Below are 21,592 nucleotides of genomic sequence, written 5' to 3' on the forward strand. Positions count from 1 at the left end.
CCCTCCTTTAATTCGTTATTAATCATGTATTAGCCACTCTGTTACCTGGCCTGAGATAGAGGTCAGACTGACAGGCTTGTAATTACCCAGGTCACTCTGTTTACCCTCTTTAAATACTGGCACAACATTAACTTTCTTCCAGTCTTCTGGAACTTCCCTAGTGCTCCAAGATGTATTGAAAATCAGCATTAACAGTCCAGTGAGAGCCGCAGCCAGCTCTTCTAAAACTCTTGAGTGCAAATTAACCAGATCTGCTGATTTTAAAATGTCTGACATTAGTAGTCGGTGTTTAACACCCTCCAAGAGATACTGGTGGAATGGAAAGAGTGTTATCATATGATATGACATCATCATCACAGAAGCACTGGAGAATAAACACTGTAGTTCTGTATGGAACAATGCTATATAGGCCCAGGGCGGGAAAGCATTGGGTAGGACTCACCAGGCCTTTTCCATCACTAAAGTCAAGGGCCTGACCCTCCAGCCTTATTGCGGGTCACACTCCTGTCAACCCTGAAGCCCCATTGCTTCGGACCTGTATAACCCAATTGGAGAGTGGTTCCAGAGAATGGCCTGTAGGGAACAATCCTGCATTGGCTGGGGAGGGAAGGACTGGAATGAACCAGCTGGCCTTTTCCATCTCTGGCTTCTCAGACCCTTGCTGGAGCTTGCAATGGGAGCAGGTTCAGGATGGTTAGTGGGAAATGATACTGTATCGGCAGCCATCAGTTGCCCGGTAAAATGTGTCATCCTCTCTGAATTTGCTTTAACAGTGAGGACTGGAGGATGCCTAGAAAAATAGGTAAAGAGGCAAACAAGTCCCTAGTCCCCCTGACTGTCCATCATTCCTGCAGACAACAACGAGCCCACGCTGACGGCACGTATCGTTACTTGTATAATGCACTGGTGAGTCGGCCAAGATGGCCAGTTGAGGGCCTCGGCCACTCAGGGCAAGTGTTCTCTTAGCAGAAGAAGCTTATGGGGCAGCTTCCTTCTTTGCCAAGCTACCAGAGATTGAAGCAGGCACCTCCCCGTGTCACAGCTGGAGGTGCTGAATTAATGGGTAATACAGGGGCCAGGAGGTCTCATAAGGGATTGTCCCAGCGAGCAGAGTGGCCCAAAGGAGGGTAAGTTTTGCCTCTTAAGGAAACAGCTGGCTCTGCCTGCGCTGTGCAAATGTATTTTTCTAAGGCCTTGGTGGAATGTCCTGTTCCTGAGGTGAGTGAGGGGACCTCGTCCCAAGACACGGGTGGCCGTAGGGAGGGCTCCTAAGAACTGCTGAGAAAACAGGCCAGGCCACCCAGAAAAGAGCCCCTTGTGGAGTGGAAAGCAGAGGGGCAAATCCATCGGCAGGAAGATGGGTCAGTGCTTTGCGTGAGTGGGAGGCAGCGTCGGACGTAGCCTCGCCATGTGACAGGCCCAACGGGAGTGCTCCATCTGTCAGCCTAACTGCCAGCAGGAGAGTGCCAGGGCAGCCAGAAGCCAGCACCATGTGGTGAAATAGTCCCTACAGAGGGAGCAAGCGGCCCAGCTCTGGCCAACAGCGCTGTGTGTGTGGCCGGAGCCGCCGGCCCCAGCACAAGTCTGAGGGGGTGCAGAGGTGGAGCGGCCTGCACCTCTCTTCAATGGCCATCGGAAGTGGTTTGGATGGGTGTGTAGGTGTGAAATAGGAGGCTGTGCATAGAAACGTGTGGGGGGGTGGGTTACACAGCGAGAGAGAGGATCCAAGGAAAGCACATTAGTGAGGATACAATCTGGCTCTCTCTGCCTTCTAGCGTAATGAGGCATGTTTCCCTCCTCAGCATGAGGCGGAGGGAGATGGAGTTGCTGTGGCTACTCCTGGGCTCAGCAACAGCTGCGTGGCCTTTTATAGGCCTCAGGCTCTCGAGCCGTGGCCCATCGGCCAGCAGTGGCCAGGGCACCACTCCCAGGTAGCCCACAGAGCTGCTTCCATCCCAAAGGCGGAGCAGCTGCCATCTACAACAGAGGCACTTCCTGCAGGCCGTCGCCTGGTGTGGGTCTGGATTAGGCTATCTGGGGCAAAGGCCCCGGGCGCAATTCCATGCCCTGCATGGCAGCTTCTTGCCTTTCACCGAGGGGTCGTTCTGCAGGGTAGATTAACCCGGCACCAGAGCTGAAGCAGGAGGCAGAACACAAGCTGCACAGTGACCTGGAGAGAGCAGAGCGGTGTGGGCTCTGTCTTACGGCACATGCACACCATGCCCATCATCTGTCTGTCTAGTGTACTAACGTGGCTTCATCAATAAGCGAGCCACACCCCAGACAAGCGGATGGTGCAGGCCCAGGGGACTGCGTGGGGAGAAGCCCAGGAGGATTAAAATCCTGAGATTGGTCTCTTTTGGTTTATATCAGTCTGCCAATTTCTGTTATGCAAATGCCACTTTCCTCCTGCTGATTCCCCCTCTTCCACCCTGAGATCTGCCTGGAACTCATGGGATTGGCAGACTATGGGGACAACTCCCCCGCTGCCCCACCCAACAAAAGAATAAGCTAGAAATTCCCCAGGATGAAACCAGCCAGGCCCCCCTTCCTGCCTTTGCTCACTGCCCCCTGACTTCAGTGGCACGCTTGTCTGATCGGAATGTCAGGATGAGGATCACTGCCCACAGCTGAGAGCAACGTACAGGGCCAGTCCCATTCCCAGTGATCTCAAATGCATGGGTCCGATTAGCTCCCAGGTCCTATATGAACTGATAGCTCAGCATAATTTCCAGTTGGCCAGGTAACCTATGGACACAGAGCTCTAGAAGCAGACTGGAGCAGTAGCAAGGAGCTAACCAGCCTGGCTGATTGGCCCTCTGCCATCACGCACAGGGGTTGTTCCCTTGACACATCCTGCCTGGCTCCATGCTAAGAAGCTGGTCCACTAAGAGCGCCATTGCCTGTTCACACCACTAGTGTCTGGCTCGAAGGGGAATTCTTTTTTTCTTTTCTCCCAGAGATGGAGCTCCCATGAAACTGCAGGAAATGCATGGCTGGTTTGTCAAAGCAGCCTTGAAACATGCGTTCGCTGGCAAACGTGTAGGGAAGGCAGCTTGTACAGAGTTGTTCCTTGAGCTCTTTTGCACACAGTACAATTAACGGCCTTTCTGAAAGCAGGCTTCCCAGCCCTGGAGACCTCTCGCTGGTGCATTTTCCTCACTGCCCCGGCCAGTGTGGCTCTACCATATGCCCTGCCATGAGAAGGCAGCTCATGCATCTCGGAGGCCCATTCAAAGCGAGTGCTTTCGGCTAAGTCAGCCAGTTATTACCAGCTGCAGCAGAGGGGCTTTGGAGGCAGAAGAGTGGCTGCTAGGAAATGGAGTGAGGTCACCCAGTAGCTACTTGTGGCTTTTGGTCACCACAAAGTGGGCAGGGATTAGAACCAGTGACCTGGAGGTGAACAGCTCCAGGACCAAGGACCGAGCTGCTCCCGATCCTCCAACATGCGGAGTATGGCCAGTGTGGTGCCAGGAGGCTGAGGAATTCGGCACCCACCATTGGGTTGGAATTTCCCACAGGAGTCTAAGGGAGCCAGCTGCCAGCTCCGGTCAAATTCCAGCACCAATTGGAAACCAAGCTCCCTTAGTCCCCTTTGAGGTCCCAGCCCTGGCGTTTAATGTGGTTTCAATGACGATGCAGATGATTATCCAGCTCACCAAGGCAGACAGGGTGGTAACGGGCCAAAGTGACACACAGTGAGACTCCACTGCAAGCAAATCAGCTAGAGCAGGGAAGACTGTGGCCCAGAAACCCCAAAGTATCATGCACACATTCTTGTATCAAAGACAAATTCCTTCTGGTCATGTTTGGTATGATCTTCCTGTTGGAAAACAACCCTTGTAAATAGTTCAGTAAATCCGTGCCGGGTGCTGGCTTGTTTAGTTCCCCTTTGCACTTCAGTGCTCACTGGGCTTTGGTTTCCCTGCAAGAACATGACGCGCCGTAATCTGACCATCTCGGGGAAGCTACCCCACAACCACAGAAGGGCACGGAAGCATGGCGCAAAGAATGCCGCAGGTAGCGGGAATTTGATGGAACAGGCAGAAGGGCTTTGGGAGGCCACCGTAGCCCAGTCCCATGGCTGGCAGACAGCCAGGGTAAAACCAAAGTTCGCAGATGCATCTCCACTGCTGGCTCAGCAGCTAGAGCCTATTGGCTGCAATGAGCTTTGGATCTTCCTAAAGCTTTCTTAATGCTCTGCAGTGCCCTGTAGGGGAGCCAAGGCAGTTCCCAGTCCTGGCTTCCTCCTCCTACTGGATTTTTGCCCTTTGTCTTACAACAGCGACCCCTCTGACCAGGTGAAGAAACCACAGAAATCAGAGCTGGAAAAGATCGACACGGTTATCTAGCCTGGCCCATGGCGGACGGTTTCCATGGTGCATTTACTAATGTTCTGTCCAGGGTGGTTTAAAAAATGAAGCTTCCAAAATTTCTCTTCGGGAGACTGTTCCACAGTCTACATCTCCTCGCCGCCTTCAGAGTCTTCCTAATATTCCACCTACGCTTTCCTTTTCTTCCCTTAATTTTACCCCATTACTCTTATTTATTCTCTGCTGTATCACGCTAAATCCCTCTTTCTACTTGTGGTCTTTCCCCTTCAAACATGTGCAGACTTGTTTCCTCAGTTTGGCACAGAAAAGCTACAGCAGGAATTCTGTCTGGTTGATTTGGGTCCAAAAGTTGATCCTCCTGGAGTAGGGCTGCCTACATTTGGCTTTTTGCTGTAGGAGGCAAATACCACAACCCTGCTTCGTGGTGATGACACTGCCTCCTTCTGGCATGACATCATCCGCATTCCTCCCCAGAGATAGCTGCATTTGCTGGGCAGGGGAATGAACCCTAAAGCACCCAGGGGCTCTGGCTTTCTGGATGGAAGACACTATATAAATATACGGTATTACTGTGGCACAGAGCATCCTGGAAAACATATAAGTCATGCAGGAATGAGACCCAGTTAGTGAGGAGTGCTGGAAAAGGCATGAATCTGCAAAACCATAAAGTATAGCAAGATCATTTATAAAGCAATCTGCAAAAAAACCCAAGTAACCACAGAAAATGTGGCCTCTAACCCCAAACTATGAGGGCATAAAGGCAAACCTACTGCAGCTGGGAATTCAGAGAGCTGAGCCCAAAGACTTTGAGAGTTTGCTTTGAGCTATTAAGTCTGTCTCTGAGCCAGACCCATAGCCGGGGCGTAATTCACCTGCTGGGCTCTTCACAGCACGCGCAGAATAGCTCAGATCCGACAGCGGGACCGTGCCCGTTCTTCTCACCATCGCAGCACAAATGCACAGAACCCAGCTGCACAAGGAGCTGGTGCTTGAAGAGAAGGCGTCGTCTTCCCCCCTGCACACAGGAACTCTGGAGGAATGGGGCTGCCTCTAGATCATGACGGAATCTAGGAGGCAACCCTGGAACGGCTTACGGAGAGACGTGATGGTTGTCCATCGCTTAGAGTCCAAGTCAAGACTGGATGTCTTTCTAAGATGTGCTGTAGCTCAGCGGAAGGCAGGGGCTTGATGCAGGAATCATGGGGTGTGGGTCTCTGTTCTAACTCTTGGTCTCCGGAAGCCCAGCTTTGAGGCCTGATTTGAAGACGTTCCCACCACCTACCATTCCAGCGGCGGTCAGGGGGGGCTGAGGGCGCTCACCAGCTTTGAGACTCAGACCTTACATGCCTCCAGCTGGGCCTGCTGGACCCGAGCTGAGCAGAGGTGGCGGCGCAGGGGCATGGGGGTTGCGTCCACGACACAGAACAGTGCAGTAGCCAGCATTTAGGCAGACCCATTTTATTTACAGGCTAATGAAACTGAAATCAGGCTCTGAGTGCGGCTGGGAAAGCCCTTGTAAAGCTTCAGCACTCGGGCAGGGAGGGCTGCAGGGGGTTGAAATGAGACCGAAAGAAACGCGGCTACTTGTCTAAGCCCCGCCTCCCGCTGGGGAAAGCGGAAACAGGAGAAGGGTGATTGGGGAGCAGCAAGGTGCAGTTACAATGGCGTGTGAACCCCCTGCCCCCAAACTCAGTTACAATGGTGCTCATACACACACTCCAATGGCACACGGACATTGGCACGCACCCCCCAGTGCAGTTACAACTGCTGCGCCCACACGCACCCCCAACACAATTACAATGGCAGTGCACACATATACACACTCACCCTCCAATGCACAGTTACAATGACTACACACCGGACAATGGCAACGTACACACACGCACACTCCAACTGCAGCACACATACCACTGAAGGCTCAATTACATTGGCGCACGCGCACACACACATCCAACACACAACTATAACGGCAGCACAGATATACACACTCATACACCCCAACGCACAGTACAGTGGGAGCACACACACACAGACACACTACAGCATAGTTATATTGGGGCATGCGCACACACACACTCCCCAATGCACAGTTACAATGGCAGTGTGCATGCGCGCGCGCACACACACCAAGGTGCAGTTAAAATGGCAGCCCACACACACACTCATACCCATCCACAGACCAAAGTGCAGTTACAGTAAGACACAAACACTCAAGGCACGGTTACAATGGCAATGCGCACACGCGCACACACACACACTCTCCAAGGCACAGTTACAATGGCAGTGCACGCGCGCACACACACACACACACACTCTCTCCAAGGCACAGTTACAATGGCAGTGCACGCGCACACACGCACACACACACTCCAAGGCACAGTTACAATGGCAATGCGCACACGCACACACACACACACTCCAAGGCACAGTTACAATGGCAGTGCACGCGCACACACACACACACACACTCCAAGACACAGTTACAATGGCAATGCGCGCACGCACACACACACACACACTCCAAGACACAGTTACAATGGCAGTGCACGCGCACACACGCACACACACTCCAAGGCACAGTTACAATGGCAATGCGCGCACGCACACACACACACACTCCAAGACACAGTTACAATGGCAATGCGTGCACACACACAGAGGACCCTCTTTTGCCATGCTGCTTACAGTGAACTGAGCTGCCCTAGAGACATGCTACCCACTACTGCTCTCCTTCATCTCCTCTCGGCTCCCTGTCTATCTGTAGATTGCGAGGCTCTACAAGGCAAGGGCTGCCCCTGCCCAGATGTTTAGCAAGCACCCAGCACATCAAAGACTGGGCTGTAAAATCCAGCAATAATAAAATGCACTGAAACTAGTTCTGTTTTCTTGCTTTAACTTTAATCCACAGCTATCCAGGGAGATCACTGCTGTCGCTTTGTTGTACCCCAAATTTTTCACTGCAACAATGGGGCTGGAACTCCTGGCTCAAAAGTTCAGGATCCTGACAATGCTGCTAAAGGAGAATCTCCATCAAACTGCAAGCAGTATAGAGCCTATGACACAAAGTTGAGCAGCTCCGATTCTATCCAGAAAAGGGCAGTGATGCACACAGCCACAATAGTAAAGGCAGGGAGAGTACAGCCTACAAGAAGGTGATGCTCCCAGCTCATGTAGACCCATGTGGAGGGTCCCTTAGGGAGGCAGGAGAACTGGATTCTAGCCCCCAGTCTGCCATTAACTCAGTGTGTGACTTAGGAGAAAAGTCTCAGAGGGGTAGCCGTATTAGTCTGTATCCACAAAAACAATGAGGAGTCCAGTGGCACCTTAAAGACACTCAGATTTATTTGGGCATAAGCATTCGTGGGTAAAAACCCACTTCTTCAGATGCATGGAGTGAAAATTACAGATACAGGCATTATTATACTGACACATGAAAAGAAGAGAGTTACCTCACAAGTGGACAACCAGTGTTAACAAGGCCAATTCAGACAGGGTGGATGTGGTCCACTCCCAATAATTGATGAGGCGTGTCAATACCAAGAGAGGGGAAAAGGCTATACTCTCCTGGTGCCACAGATCTGCTGCTTCCCTGTTATCCTAACAGGGACTGACTAACAAGAACCTGGCCAGGAGGGGTCACTTCTTGACAAGGACTTGACAAAAGCAGAGTCGGGTGTGGCTGAATAGTGGGGGACAGAGCAAGACTAGTGAGGCCACAGGGGGGCGCTAACAAATTGAGAGACCCTCCCCATCTTAGACTCCCAGTTCTGGATGGGAAAACTTTGGAAATCACAAACAATCTCTCGGACAACGAACCTGTTTCCCAACCAGCCCTGTTCCAGTCTTCAAAGTGAGCACGAAAACGTGGCACTCTTCCCTGCCCACCAAACCTAAACTGGATCCAAATTCCGCAGCTTGGGTCGATCTCTAAGGAAACCCCCCTGAAAACAGTAACAAAGGAATGTCCATATCGGTATCCCCATTGCGCTGGAGGGGACACTGAGGCACAGAGAGGGAACAGGCCCCGGACAAGGTCACAAAGCAAGTTAATGGCAGACCATCATGCTTTACTGCCCCTGTGCTTGTGTGACACAACTGCCCTCTACAGCAGTGTTTTTCAAACCATGGGTCACGACCCACTACTGGGCCAATGGGAACTGGGGGAGGGGCGGTGCCTGCAGGCGAGAATTGTGCAGAGCCATTTGCGCGCCTCCACCTAGGAGCCGGACCTGCTGTTGGCCACTTCCGGGGCACAGCACGGTCCGCAGTGCACCCTGGCTGTGCTGCTGACCAGTAGCCAGTGGAGGTAAGTCTGCACCCCAATCCTCTGCCCCAGCCCTGAGCCACCCCAAACCTGGAACCCCTTCCTGCACCCCAACCCCCTCATCCCCAGCCCTGACCCCAGAGCCTGCACCCCAACCCCCTGACCCAGCCCTGAGCCGACCCCAAACCCCTCATCCCTGGCCCCACCCCAGAGCCTGCACCCCCCCAGAGCCCTGCACCCCAACCCCCTGACCCAGCCCTGACCCCAGAGCCTGCACCCCAACCCCTGACCCAGCCCTGAGCCCACCCCAAACCCCTCATCCCCAGCCCCACCCCAGAGCCTGCACCCCCAGAGCCCTGCACCCCAACCCCTGACCCAGCCCTGACCCCAGAGCCTGCACCCCAACCCCCTGACCCAGCCCTGAGCCCACCCCAAACCCCTCAGCCCCGGCCCCACCCCAGAGCCTGCACCCCCCCAGAGCCCTGCACCCCAACCCCCTGACCTAGCCCTGACCCCAGAGCCTGCACCCCAACCCCCTGACCCAGCCCTGAGCCCTTCCCACACCCCAACCCCCAGACCCAGCCCAGACCCCCTCCTGCACCCCAACCCCTCATCTCCAGCTCCGTTGGGTCACAGGCATCAACAATTTTCTTCAACTGGGTCCCCAGAAACAAAGGTTGAAAACCCCTGCTCTACGGGATGGAATCGGACCTGCTCAAGTGCCGGTGATCGTGGCGCCCCCTAGTGGACCCAGTTGGCTACAGGCTAAAAGCCATGAAATTAGTGCACCAGCATGAATGTTTTGCACCTTATTGTTATCTGGAATAATAATGCAACACTTGACAGCACTTTTCCAACATTAGATAACTAACTAACCCTCACAATTATCTGATGAAGTATCATTAGCCCATCCTAGAAGTGGAGAAACCAAGACTCAGAGGAATTAAGTGAGTGGCCCAAAGTCAGAGAGAGCGAGCAGAGACACTAGGAATAGAACCCAGGAGTCCTGACTCCTAAGCCTGCGTTCAGAGCATGCAGCTCTTCAGGGCATGCAACAGTTAAGATGACTCTCCGGAAAAACCACAGGGTCGATGTGAATATAAAAAACCTGACATGACTGAATTCCATGTAGTAAGTTGTTTAAAACTTACCACCGAGTTCAACTATCAGACAAAAGGAAGGACAAAATGTAGCATGAAGAAGAAAAATCCAAAGGGGGAAAAAAACGTATAATAGGGGCTTTGTGCTGCAGTGGTTGTTTCCCATTTAGCTATTGGAAAAGCCAACGGATTATGAAATCCAAGGTATGAAGCCAGCCAGCATATTAGTTAAACAAATAATGGAAGGGCCTAGAGAGCAGATAACAAGGCTGTTTGCAAGCCCGAGCCCCGAGGTGGGACTCACAGCTATTCGAAATGGACTGTGCAAACTGTGCCGGCTCCTTTGATGGGGACGTGTCTCTGAGTCTAGGGGGATGGGTCCAATATTTCAGTGGCTTATTGAATTTCTCCTTCTAGATGGGCCTGTGTTGCATTAGAGACTGGGCCCACACCACCACCCCTGCCCAATCCTGGGGAAGTTCAGATTTGGATCCAAGTGTCCAGGCTGATCTCTGTCAATAATAAAGGGCTGAAATGCACCCTGAGATCTAAGTGCCAAGGCAGGTTGGAGCCAGAGTTTATGATTCTGGAGAATATCTGGGTTTCCTTGTTGACACTGGTGAGATTCTACTGTAGATTCAACAACTAGTTGAGTGGGATCCCTGCCCTGGTCGATGGCCAGATTCACTGCCAGGGCAGCTGGGACTTGAACTGGGACCTTACAATCCTTAAGCAGCAGCTCTGCTGGGACAGCCTCTCCCAAGCCATGGTGATAAGCACTGTGCTGCCTTCGCCCCAGCTGGAGAGCCCTCTTCAGCTCCCTTTCTCACTATCCCGTACAGGTACGCTGAGCAAGTCTGCTGAGCAATCCCCCTGAGCCTGGAAGCCAGATTCGCTGGGCTAAATCCAGCCCTGGTGTAACTCCAGGGAGAGACAAGGATGACTCTGACCCACCTGTGTGTTCATCGTGCATGTTGCAGCAGCACAGACCTGACCCGGGAAGCACGTGTTCCCATAACTCCAGGAGGAGCCAAAAGGAGAGTTCCACCTTGGTTGAGCCAACTGGAGTTGGGTTGGTAGAGACAGAGCCAGACCCACACCCTGCAGCTGCCTTTAGTTGAGTAGCCAAAGGCAGACCAAGATCCAGTGGCTGGGAAGTGGGAATATTCTTATTGGAAATAAGGTACCGGGAGGGTGATAAACCACTGGAACCGCTGCCAAGGGCCAGGGTTCTCCATCACTTGGAGTCGGACGTTCTTCTGAAAGATCTGCTCTAGCTCAGCCAGGCTTGCTGCAGGAATCGCTGAGTGAAACTCTCTGGCCCGTGGTTTGCGGGTGGTCAGACCGGACGACCCAAATGGTCCCATCTGGCCTCACAATCTATCAGATAATTTGGATCTGAATTTCCTGGCTCTTCCGAAACCCCAGGACTTTTAGCAATAAAACCTGCCCGGGTACCTACCAAAGCGCCCTCCAGGGCAAAGACAGCGGCCGCTCCGGTGCGCTCCAGCGGCTCCATGCGGCGCCTCCAGCGACGGCGGCGGAAGGTGTCCGTCTTGCGGTAGTTGAGGTGGAACTTCCAGCCAAAGAGAGAGGCGTATTCCCAGCCCTCACCTTCCAACTCCTCCTGCTTGTGCTGCGTGGGGGCAGAGAGCAGGGGAATCACAGCGCTGCAAGGAAGGTCTGTCTGCAGGGGGACAGATCCGCTCCCCGGCTCCCTCCTGGTTAACGCTGATGCCAGGAGCCGGACTGACCTCTGGAAAGTGGTGTCAAGTACTCACAGAGCAGGCCCAGGACAAGCAGCCACAGGGCAAGCTTCCCCCATGCTCCCACTGAGCTGCCCCATCCCCCCAGACCCATTCATCACTGGTAGTTAGAACGGGTGCCCCATTGGTCCAGTTGCTGGTGGTTCTTTGGCGTTAATCAGGAACTGTGCTGAGACCCCAGATTAATCTGACGGCACTGCAGAGCCATCCAGAGGACAGGCTTTCATTCACTACCATCTTCTTTGCACCCCAAAGAGGGATAATTTACTCACTACTGATGTGTAGCTACCTCTGGGGTGAAACAAGGCCACTGTTTACTTAGGCCCAGATCTTCAGAGGTATTTAGGAGCCTAACTCCCATTGATTTAAATGGCAACTAAGTGCCTAAATACCTTTGAGGAGCTGGGTCTTAGCCTGTAAGCTCTGGATGGCAAAGACCATCTGTTCATTGTATGTGTGTACAGCGCCTAGCACAATGGGTCCCCGACCCTGGACTGGGGTCTTTAGACCTGGCCCCACTACACATAATAAATACGCCCAGTCCGTGTTTCACACCACTCCTAGGAGCAGTTAGGAAGAAAGAAAGAAGATCATCTGCACTTGACACTGCAGGGGAACTGAGCTAGGCAGAAAGTAACTGAGCCCCATTCTAATGTTGCCAGGCTGCCAAAGTCAGCTAACACCCTGATTCTTACCACAGGCCAGCCAAGCGCTTCGCTTCACGGCTCATCTGACGCAGAGCACGAGCTCAGCTCCGACTCGAGGGGAAGGGCACCACCTACCGAGTCCCCCGCAGCACCCTGTTTTCCTTGGAGGTCTCCCCTCCAAGCTGGGGAGCCTGGGGGAGCTGCTGCAGTTGCAGGCCAAGGCACTGTGACTACAGAGTTTCCCACTGTAAAGGAAAAAAGTTTCTCTCCTCGCTGCCCACATCCCCCATGTTTCTCTGCCTGAATCTAATACTTCAGAGCTTGACAGTATGGTTCCTTCCCTGCCCCTCTTTGGTTATTCGCCAGTGAGCAGGGGGCTCCTGACGGGTCCTCGCTGGTAAACATGGTAGATACCTTCTCCCTAGACCCTCTGCACTGGATTTACACTGAGATGGACAGCGGGGCAGAACTGGTAATGGGAGCTGGAGGCTCCCAACTCTCGGTCACTGTTTCACATATGGCCAGGGATCAGAAAGTCCTTCCCCTGTGACAAGCCTGTAAAATGAGTCAGGCAACTCAGTTCCCTGCCCAGCGAATCTGAGCTCCTTGGAGGATCGACTGGACCCTGGAGACAAGTCCCCCTCTCTTTGGATTACAGCTAAGGCCTGGGGTTGGGGGCGGGTGAAGCTCTGCCTGTCTTCTGGATAAGGTGACGACATCAGCATCCACTGTAATGTCATCACTCGTGTATCTGTATGGCGGTAGGAGCCGGCTGAGATCAGGCCCCATTGTGCTGGGAGCTGGACAAACACATGGCTATAGACAGTCCCTGCCCCAATGAGTTTACAATCTAAACAGACAAAGGCAGGATTCCTATCCCACTTCGCCAGAGGGAGAACGGGGGGTGGAGAGAGCCTAAGTGACTTGCCCAAGGACCCCCAGGAGGCGTGTGGCAGAGCTGGGACCTTTCACCAGCACCGAGTTCTCTTCATCCAATACTAACGGGGCAGGCCCTTCCCCTGCGGGGCTGCCTGGCAGAGCTTAGGTGCCCTGGGATGATTTCAGAGGCTGCCGTGCCATGTCGCTATCCTATCGGAGCCTCTGGAAAGCCACGGGGGCCTGATCACCCGCTGTGCAGTGGTCTGGTGGTCAGGTCTCCCTGCATGTTCTAGTGAAAGAGGAAAAGAGAAAATCTTGGGGGAGTTTGACTGTCACAAGCCTCCAGGCTGCAGCTGTTTCAACTGCATTCCTGGGCCAATGGCGACACCTAGCGGGGAGCAGCGAGACAGCCGGATGCTGGGAGTATTTTAGAAATTAGGCAGGGAGGTGGAAACCCAGCCCTGGGCAAAGCTGCTGGCACAAAGCCTGGATCCCCCATGCCCATAGGGACCGATCTCCGGCCATTAATGTACGGGCTAAATGGGCTCCAGTGGTGTCTAAGTCCTTGTGCTAGCCTCTCTGCTCATCTGAAAACGGAGGCACGCTGACATGGCAGCTATTCCTGCAAATCTGATCCTGGACCTCTCTTCTGCAATTGCCCCATCTGTGCAGCGGGGGACAACAACCCTGACCCACCTCAATGGGGACTGGAATAACTGGCCTTTGTCAGCTGCTCAGAGACAATGGGCCGACTCCTCAGCTGGAGTGAATTGGAGGAGCTCCATCATCTTCAGCTGAGCAACACCAGCTGGGGACCTGCCCCATTGACTCCAATGGAGCTACGGCCCACTGACACCAGCTGGGGACCTGCCCATTGACTCCAATGGAGCTACAGACGACTGACACCAGCTGGGGACCTGCCCCATTGACTCCAATGGAGCTACAGCCGACTGACACCAGCTGGGGACCTGCCCATTGACTCCAATGGAGCTACGGCCGACTGACACCAGCTGGGGACCTGCCCCATTGACTCCAATGGAGCTACGGCCGACTGACACCAGCTGGGGACCTGCCCATTGACTCCAATGGAGCTACGGACGACTGACACCAGCTGGGGACCTGCCCATTGACTCCAATGGAGCTACGGCCGACTGACACCAGCTGGGGACCTGCCCCATTGACTTCAATGAAGCTACGGCCAACTGACACCAGCTGGGGACCTGCCCCATTGATTTAATAATAAAACAACAGCAATAACCTCACAATTGTTCCTATTGTGTCAGTGTCCCAGGTGCTTCTGAGGCCGAGGGGAAGCCAAGGTCCCTGCCCAGAAAAGCATACCATCCAAGGGCCAAATTCTCTCCCCCTACGCAGGTAGAGTCATACCCCACCCCAGAAGTCATACTATGTAGCTCTCAAACAGGGCTTTCCATCAGACCTCAAAGTGCTTTGGAAAGGAGGTCAGTAGCATCACCCCCATTTTACAGACTGTGAACCTGAGGCAAAGCGACTTGCCCAAGGTCACCCAGCAGCCCAGTGGCAGAGCTGGGAACAGAGCAACACCAATGGACCCCATTTGGGGATCTGGCCCTAGGTATTATTCTCTGGGATCTCCATACCTTTTTCAGAGCCTCCATCTGCTTAAGGTCCCTCCTGCGGAGCCGCACCCACCGCCGGCGCCGGCTAGTGTGGTACATCTTCTCTGCTGGCACCCAGGCCTTGGGCTTGCGGTCTGGCGGGATAGAGATGCCGTACTCCCAGCCTCAGAGTAAAGGAGATACCAGGGTGAACGCGGGGATCGGGCAGCTGCCTTTGCATCTAACCCCTAAGTCATTGCAGACACTTTCAAAATCAATTTCAGTTGGGGTTTTCCTAAATAACAAAACTCGCTTTCCAGAATCTGCCTGCAACACGCTTTGAAAGCGTGTGTCACTTCCCCTTCGAGTGGCTGGCCACACGGAGAATAACAGCCTACTACTGCTGCCGGATGCCAGAGTTACCCCTTTAGCTCAAGTGCTAGAAGCGCCGTGCTTTGGACCAGATGGCCCTGGGTGCACATGCCCTACTGCCGATGCATGCAGGGGGCTGCTCTGTGGACATTCAGCTCTAGGGTGTGACCTTAGAACAAATCCCTCTAGGGAATCCAGATGGTTCCCAGCATTTCTAGTCATTTGTCCCGGCTGGTTTGCAGTCCACCTTTGTCCATCTGGGAGGGCTGAGTGGTTAACGTGCTGGTCTTGAACTCCAGTGGGGTGTCCCAGTGCTGCCTCAAGACCCACTCACAGCAGCTTTGGTTTGACTGCCAGGTTAAGTAATCTGATGGTCCCTTCAATAAGAAAGTATGTGATGGGGTGCCTACCCCGTCCTATGGGAGCACACTACCCAGCTGACTGCTTCGCAGGATCAGGAAGCTGAGATCCAGCCCAGTTGCATCTCACCCTCCTCCTAGTAACCCCTTGTATCCCTACACATTGCTTTCCTCCTTGGCATTCACACCCTTCCAAGGCTCAGCAGCCATGGGCACGTTCCCCCTTTTAGCTTGGCTCTGTCAAAGCAGCGGCAGTCCCTTTAGGGGACTTTTGTTGCTCTCTCTCCCACTTGTCGGTATCTTTCTGGTGAGGAATCCCGTCTATGGCTGCGCTAGGAATCTGCTGGCCTCTTCTACGCTGGCCCCTTTCCCATTGCTGGTCCAGCACGAACAAAGGGGTAAAAACGCCTTCGCCCTGCCAGCACGGGCGCTTCCATCCCTGCTAACATCAGCGGAGCAGTCCTCGTGCTAGACTGATGGGGGAAAGATCTCCCAGCACAGAGGCATCCCGGGATCCATCAGCTTCCACGGACGTGAATGGAAGCACTGCAGTGGGGCACCAGAGTAGACCCACGTAGTGAGGGAGGGAATGTTTTTGTCACTCTCGTGGACAAAGGGGGACAGATAGACTGGGATGGGGAAGCTGGGTCCAGGGCTCCTCCCTGGAGAGGCTATGGCCATGGTGGGCAGAGTAAAGGGGGATGGGAGATGGGGGGAAGCTGAAATATACATAAGGTTCTGGCATACCTCTCTCATCAACCGCTCGGTTGAGATCCGTGTCCCATTCCACATCTTCCCATTTCCATCCTGGGGGACACTCGATCTCTTCCTTAGGAAGCACTTTCTCCCCATTCTGGAAGACACGGGGAGCGTTTACTGAGCAATACTCGGCCTATGAGTGCGCCCACAGCCCACACTGACTTCCAAGATGGCTAGTGACAAAGCCTGACTCGTATCAGTTCTGCTTCTAGCCTGTGAGTCCTCTGGAGCATAGAGCACCCAGCTGCTTTGTAAATAGTACCTACAGATGGAAATGCTGCAATAGCTCCATTGTTTGAGTTGTGCTGAGACTCCCAGCAGGGACTCACTTGCTCTGCTAGATATGGACCAATGAGACAGGGAGCCCTCCCCAAACGGACAGCCCTTGGCCGGACAGTGCAGAATGGATTCCCTGAGAATGCACAAGGGGATCTGCTGATCAGTGGATGAGCTGCAGTCATCTCCTGACGACCCCTCTGTGAAATGGTTTCAGTGAATCTAAACTTTTTTTTCGGATCCCTCTGAGCAAATACATTCCTGAAGTCTGAGATGTGAAAACTGACTCATTTGTAGGTGATTCCAAAATCTAAGCCACAGGCTACTTTTTCACTCGGTTAATGTGGGCGTGGTTTGACTGACACTATTAATAAATAACCTGGCTCTTTTCACCAATAGATCTCAAAACACTCTACAAAGCAAGCCAGTACCATTATCCTCATATGGTAGGTGGGGAAACTGAGGCACGGAGTGGGGAAGTGGCTTGCCCAGGGGCACCCAGCTGGCCAGTGGCAGAGCCAGGAACAGAATCCCAGGACAATCAGGGGGGTTCCCTCAGTCTCCAGCGAGGGAAGTTCTCACCACATCCGTGTAGGCGTCAGCCATGTGGATCCACTGGCCCCCAGGAAGCCGGACTTGATTCTCAAACACTTCCTCTACAAAGCTCATGTGACCGGCGTCCGTGTCGTAAAGTAACCTGCATCCAGGGAGGATGAGAGGGAAAGAAAAGTGACTGAGAGCTCCCCTGCATTGCCTCCACAAACTCTCGTCCTTTCAGCCAGCTGCTGCCTCCTAGATCCCAGCCCGTTACCCACAGAATGGAAAATGCTCACCGAGGCCACTGAGCAGATGCCTAGGAAATACAGCTAGATTGTTGACTACTCTAGTTATAGCTGTTTCCAAAGCAGACATGAGCCTGAACTGCAGGATCCCTGCTGCTGTTCCAGCCGGACACACTATTCCAGCTGGATTCGCTTCTTGTGTGAACCTGTGTTGCAGTGCACCATTCAACAGCTGCCATGTCCCACCCCAGAGGTGGCTGCATTTCCATGGTGGGTGAAGTAACACCCACTTATACAGGGCCACTGTCTCCATGGATCGTGGTCCCATTGCCTGGAGGCCCCAGGCAGTGGGAAAGTGGTGCAAAGGGATCTCCCAGTCCTGTGCAGTAGACAGCTGAGCTCTCTAATGCCGCTGTCTATGGAAGTATGGGACAGGTGGAGTTCACAGATTCACAGATTCCGAGGCCAGAAGGGACCACTGTAATCATCCAGTCTGACCTCAAGACATGGGCGAGGTAGGTCAGGATCAAAGGCCACGGCTTATCCCCTTGAGCCCTATCCAGCTGCAGACCAGGGCAACGGACAGACCAGTGGGTACCAGGACCAGGCCTGTGGGTATGTGCAGTGAATGGATCCACTGGCCACCAAGCCAGCACGGGCCACTCTTGTGGCTCTTGGGCTGCAGAAGTTCCCCGCAACCTGCTTCCAGGTCCAGCCCCTCCAATCCCCCAGGTAGGTCCCACACCCAAAGTTCTTTTACTTGGGCTCTGCACTGGGAGCCAGCAGTTTGTTAGCTTGGAAGCTCTTTTCAGCAGGGACCATCTTTTTTGTCTGTGTTTGTACAGCTCCTAGCGCAACAGGGGGCCTGGTCCACACTGGAGGCTGAGAGATGCTACTGCAATACAAATCATCTTGATTGAATAGTTTAGGAAGCGCATGGAATTTTCAACAGCTGTCAGGGGAAGAGCTGGGCCCTGGACCCACATCCCTCTAGGCTGCCAGATGGTTTGCTATCAAGTCACTACATGTCCTTATCAGAGGGGTAGCCATGTTAGTCTGGATCTGTAAAAAGCGACAAAGAGTCCTGTGGCACCTTATAGACTAACAGATGTATTGGAGCATGAGCTTTCGTGGGTGAATCCCCACTTCGTCAGACGCATGTGTCTGACAAAGTGGGTATTCACCCATGAAAGCTCATGCTCCAGTACTTCTGTTAGTCTATAAGGTGCCACAGGACTCTTTGCTGCTTTTACAGATCCAGACTAACATGGCTACCCCTCTGATACAAGGTACCACAGGACTCTTTGTCGCTTTTTACATGTCCCTAGGTGTTTATGGGCCGTTAGATGAAACATCTTGTAAGTGACAAATGCTATTTAAACAGAGAGCTCCCGTGCCCCTTGCTGAGGGACAGATTCAAAGATTCGAAGGCCAGAAGAGTCCACTGTGATCATCTAGTCTGACCTTCTGTGCAACACAGGCCAGAGAACTTCCCTACGATAATTCCCAGAGCACAGCTTGATTTAAAAATTATCTGTGATGGAGAACTGGTAAATTGGTAAATGTTCCAATGGTTAATTACCCTCACTGTTAAAAATATGCACCTTGCTTCTGAATTTGCCTCGTCTCAGCTTGCAGACATTGGACCTTGTTAAACCTTTGTCTGCTAGACTGAAAATCCCATTATCAAATATTTGTTCCCTTGCAAGTACTTATAAACAGTGATCAAATCACCCCTTATTTGCTCTTTGTTAGGCTAAGCAGATTGAGCTCCTTGAATCTACTGCTATAAGGCAGGTTTTCTTTAATCATTCTCATGGCTCTTCTCTGAACCCTCTACAGTTGACCAACATCCTCCTTGAGTTGTGGGCACCAAGATAACATCAAGCAATCTACTCACGTCTTCTCCGGGCTGATGAACCAGTCCCCGGCCCATGTCCAGCCGACAGAGGGACGGAAACTGTCCTTAGGCAGTTTGATTTTGCCGGTCACATCGCTGTATTTGGGGTAGGTCAGGCCAGTCGTCCCCCAGTTCCCAACCAGCGCCAGCTTTACCTGGTTCTCATACTTAAGACATTGAAATGAGAGACACTTTCAGGGTAACAGTTGGGTTGACGGGAACAGCGAGAACATGGAAAGAGACCCCCAGAGACCAGCTATGTGGGAGTAAATTTATTACACAGGGAAGAGCATTCCATCACAGAGGCACTTTGAGGGATATCCTCGAAGGAGTGGCCTGAGAAGCCAACTCCATGCAGGCCACCAAAGAGCATGGCCGTGATATTCAGTGGCTGTTGACATGAGCGAGATTTGAATTAGTGACCCAGAAGTGAAGGACCCAACCCCCTTCTCCAGTCTCCTGGCTCAGGGTCTGCTTGGAATGACTGTGTTTACAGCTGAACTGTGACTGTCCTCCTCTGCACCGACTCGCCACAGAGCCCTGAATTCACTTCCTTCTGGGGCAGGACGCTTACCTGCCACATTAGCGCCCCTAGCGGGAAGAAGTGGGAGGACTCAAGGATCCAAAACTCAGTGCCAACCTAAGTTCCCTGTAAACTGCGCGGCCGCATGACTGCGCAGCAGCCTATTAAGTGCCGGGCAGGGCTCAGGGAACCCAGCCCTGGCAGACCTGCCATGGACAGTGGACAGGCGCCCCTCCCCCAGCCTGAAACCAGGCCCAGCCTGGACCTGCCCTGGCCAGGGGAGAGGTGCCCTGGCCCACCATAGCGGGAAGAGGTGCCTCTCCTCTCCCCCCAGCCCAGGTGCTGCTGTGGAGAGAGCGAGCTAGGGGGAGTCCTCTCTCCCTGCTGTAGCCCTGGGGCAGCCTGCACCTGAAACCCTTCATCCCCAGCCCCACTCCAGAGCCCACACCCCCAGCCAGAGCCCTCATCCCCCCATACCCCAACCCTCTGCCCCCTCCCACACACCGAACCCCTCGGCCCCACCCCGCCACATGAATTCTGTTATGTACACCAATATGGAGGTGACGTGTGACATATCACCTCCATCTTGGTGCACATGACAAAATTCATTCCGCACAGGGTGGGAAAAGTTAGAGGGAACACTGGTGTCCACTCACGGTTTCTGCAAAGACGGAGAGCTTCCCTTCCGCGTACTTGTTAAACTCCTTCTCGTCTACAGCCAGCCCAAACCAGAGCTGAACCCGCACCTGGGCCGGGATCTTGGGGCCCATCGCCGCTTCCTGTGGGTACTGCCAAAGAAAGGGAACCCAATTAATAGCCACAGGGCAGCGGCTGCCCGTTAAAGGTAAGGGCTTCTCAGGGCTACACCCATCCAATAAGGATGAGAGAAGGTGGAAGCAGAGCCCTACTCACTCCTGTGCAGCCAATGACATGGCCACGCAGGCATGGAAAGGAGTGTGTGGTGTGACCTATAGTGGCTGCACTGCCTAGAACCCGGTCTCGGACACCAGAACCCCACGCTGCCCCCCACACGCTGTGCCCTGTTAGGGATCAGGGCTTGTGGCAAAGCCAATCTCCAGGCAACCTAATGAGAGCAGCTGGCTTATAGTCAGTTGCCTGATTGGCTCCACCTGTCAGCAGACCAGGGCTTAAGCCCAGCAGCAGTTCAGTGGGTGCTCAGAGTACTTGCCCGCTGCTGCACCTGCGTTACTCCAGATAACCCAGTCCTGCCCTTCGGCTCTGATTCCTGACTTCGGCTCTGACCCCGGGCTCCTATTTCTGCTCCAACCACTGGGCCTGACTCCTGCTCCAACCACTGGGCACGACTGCCCCACATCCCGGTCTCTGCCATGCCCGGTTCCTACTCTCCAGAGAGCAGTGGCAGCCTACTACCGAAAAACAAGCTGGTGCTGGTGCTCCAGATTTTTGTGCCTAGGATGCTCAGCTCCCTCCATCCTTTAGCTGGGGTAGTGCCCACACTGGGCAGGGGGCTGCATGCACGGAGGGGAGGGGAGCTGCCTGCCCATGGCCCAAAGAGCTTACAGTCTACAGGTAAAGGGGGCAGGCAAAGGGAAACTGAGGCAGAGAAAGGGGTGGGGGAGAGTGAGGCTGGGCAGCTGAAGGGTGACCATGGCAGGCAAGGGGTAGGAAGAAGGGGGGGTCCAGGAGCCAATGACAATGCAGCAAAAATGATTAGGGGGCTAGAGCACATGACTTATGAGGAGAGGCAGACGGAACTGGGATTGTTTAGTCTCCAGAAGAGAAGAATGAGGGGGGATTTGATAGCTGCTTTCAACTACCTGAAAGGGGGTTCCAAAGAGGATGGATCTAGGCTGTTCTCAGTGGTGGCAGATGACAGAACAAGGAGCAATGGTCTCAAGTTGCAGTGGGGGAGGTTTAGGTTGGATATTAGGAAAAACTTTTTCACTCAGAGTGGTGAAGCACTGGAATGGGTTCCCTAGGGAGGTGGTGGAATCTCCTTCCTTAGAGGTTTTTAAGGTCAGGCTTGACAAAGCCCTGGCTGGGATGATTTAGTTGGGAATTGGTCCTGCTCT

The 21,592-nt window shown here is 53.5% G+C and overlaps 1 protein-coding gene across 11 annotated transcripts in view; it reads right to left on the reverse strand.

Annotated features, from left to right (window-relative positions):
• Nucleotides 1-21,592, reverse strand: part of DYSF (dysferlin) — a 282,294-nt gene that overhangs the window by 123,855 nt on the left and 136,847 nt on the right. For all 11 annotated transcript variants that reach the window (XM_039540940.1, XM_039540938.1, XM_039540935.1 and 8 more), the window contains 6 exons: nucleotides 20,195-20,326; nucleotides 19,016-19,182; nucleotides 16,916-17,030; nucleotides 16,046-16,151; nucleotides 14,610-14,752; nucleotides 11,161-11,334 (listed from right to left, as the gene is read on the reverse strand). In XM_039540940.1, the coding sequence (XP_039396874.1) occupies nucleotides 11,161-11,334; nucleotides 14,610-14,752; nucleotides 16,046-16,151; nucleotides 16,916-17,030; nucleotides 19,016-19,182; nucleotides 20,195-20,326 (837 nt within the window). The remainder of the gene's footprint in view (nucleotides 1-11,160; nucleotides 11,335-14,609; nucleotides 14,753-16,045; nucleotides 16,152-16,915; nucleotides 17,031-19,015; nucleotides 19,183-20,194; nucleotides 20,327-21,592) is intronic.

The sequence above is a fragment of the Mauremys reevesii genome, linkage group 5, assembly GCF_016161935.1.
Source record: "Mauremys reevesii isolate NIE-2019 linkage group 5, ASM1616193v1, whole genome shotgun sequence".
Classification (NCBI taxonomy): Eukaryota; Metazoa; Chordata; order Testudines; family Geoemydidae; genus Mauremys; species Mauremys reevesii.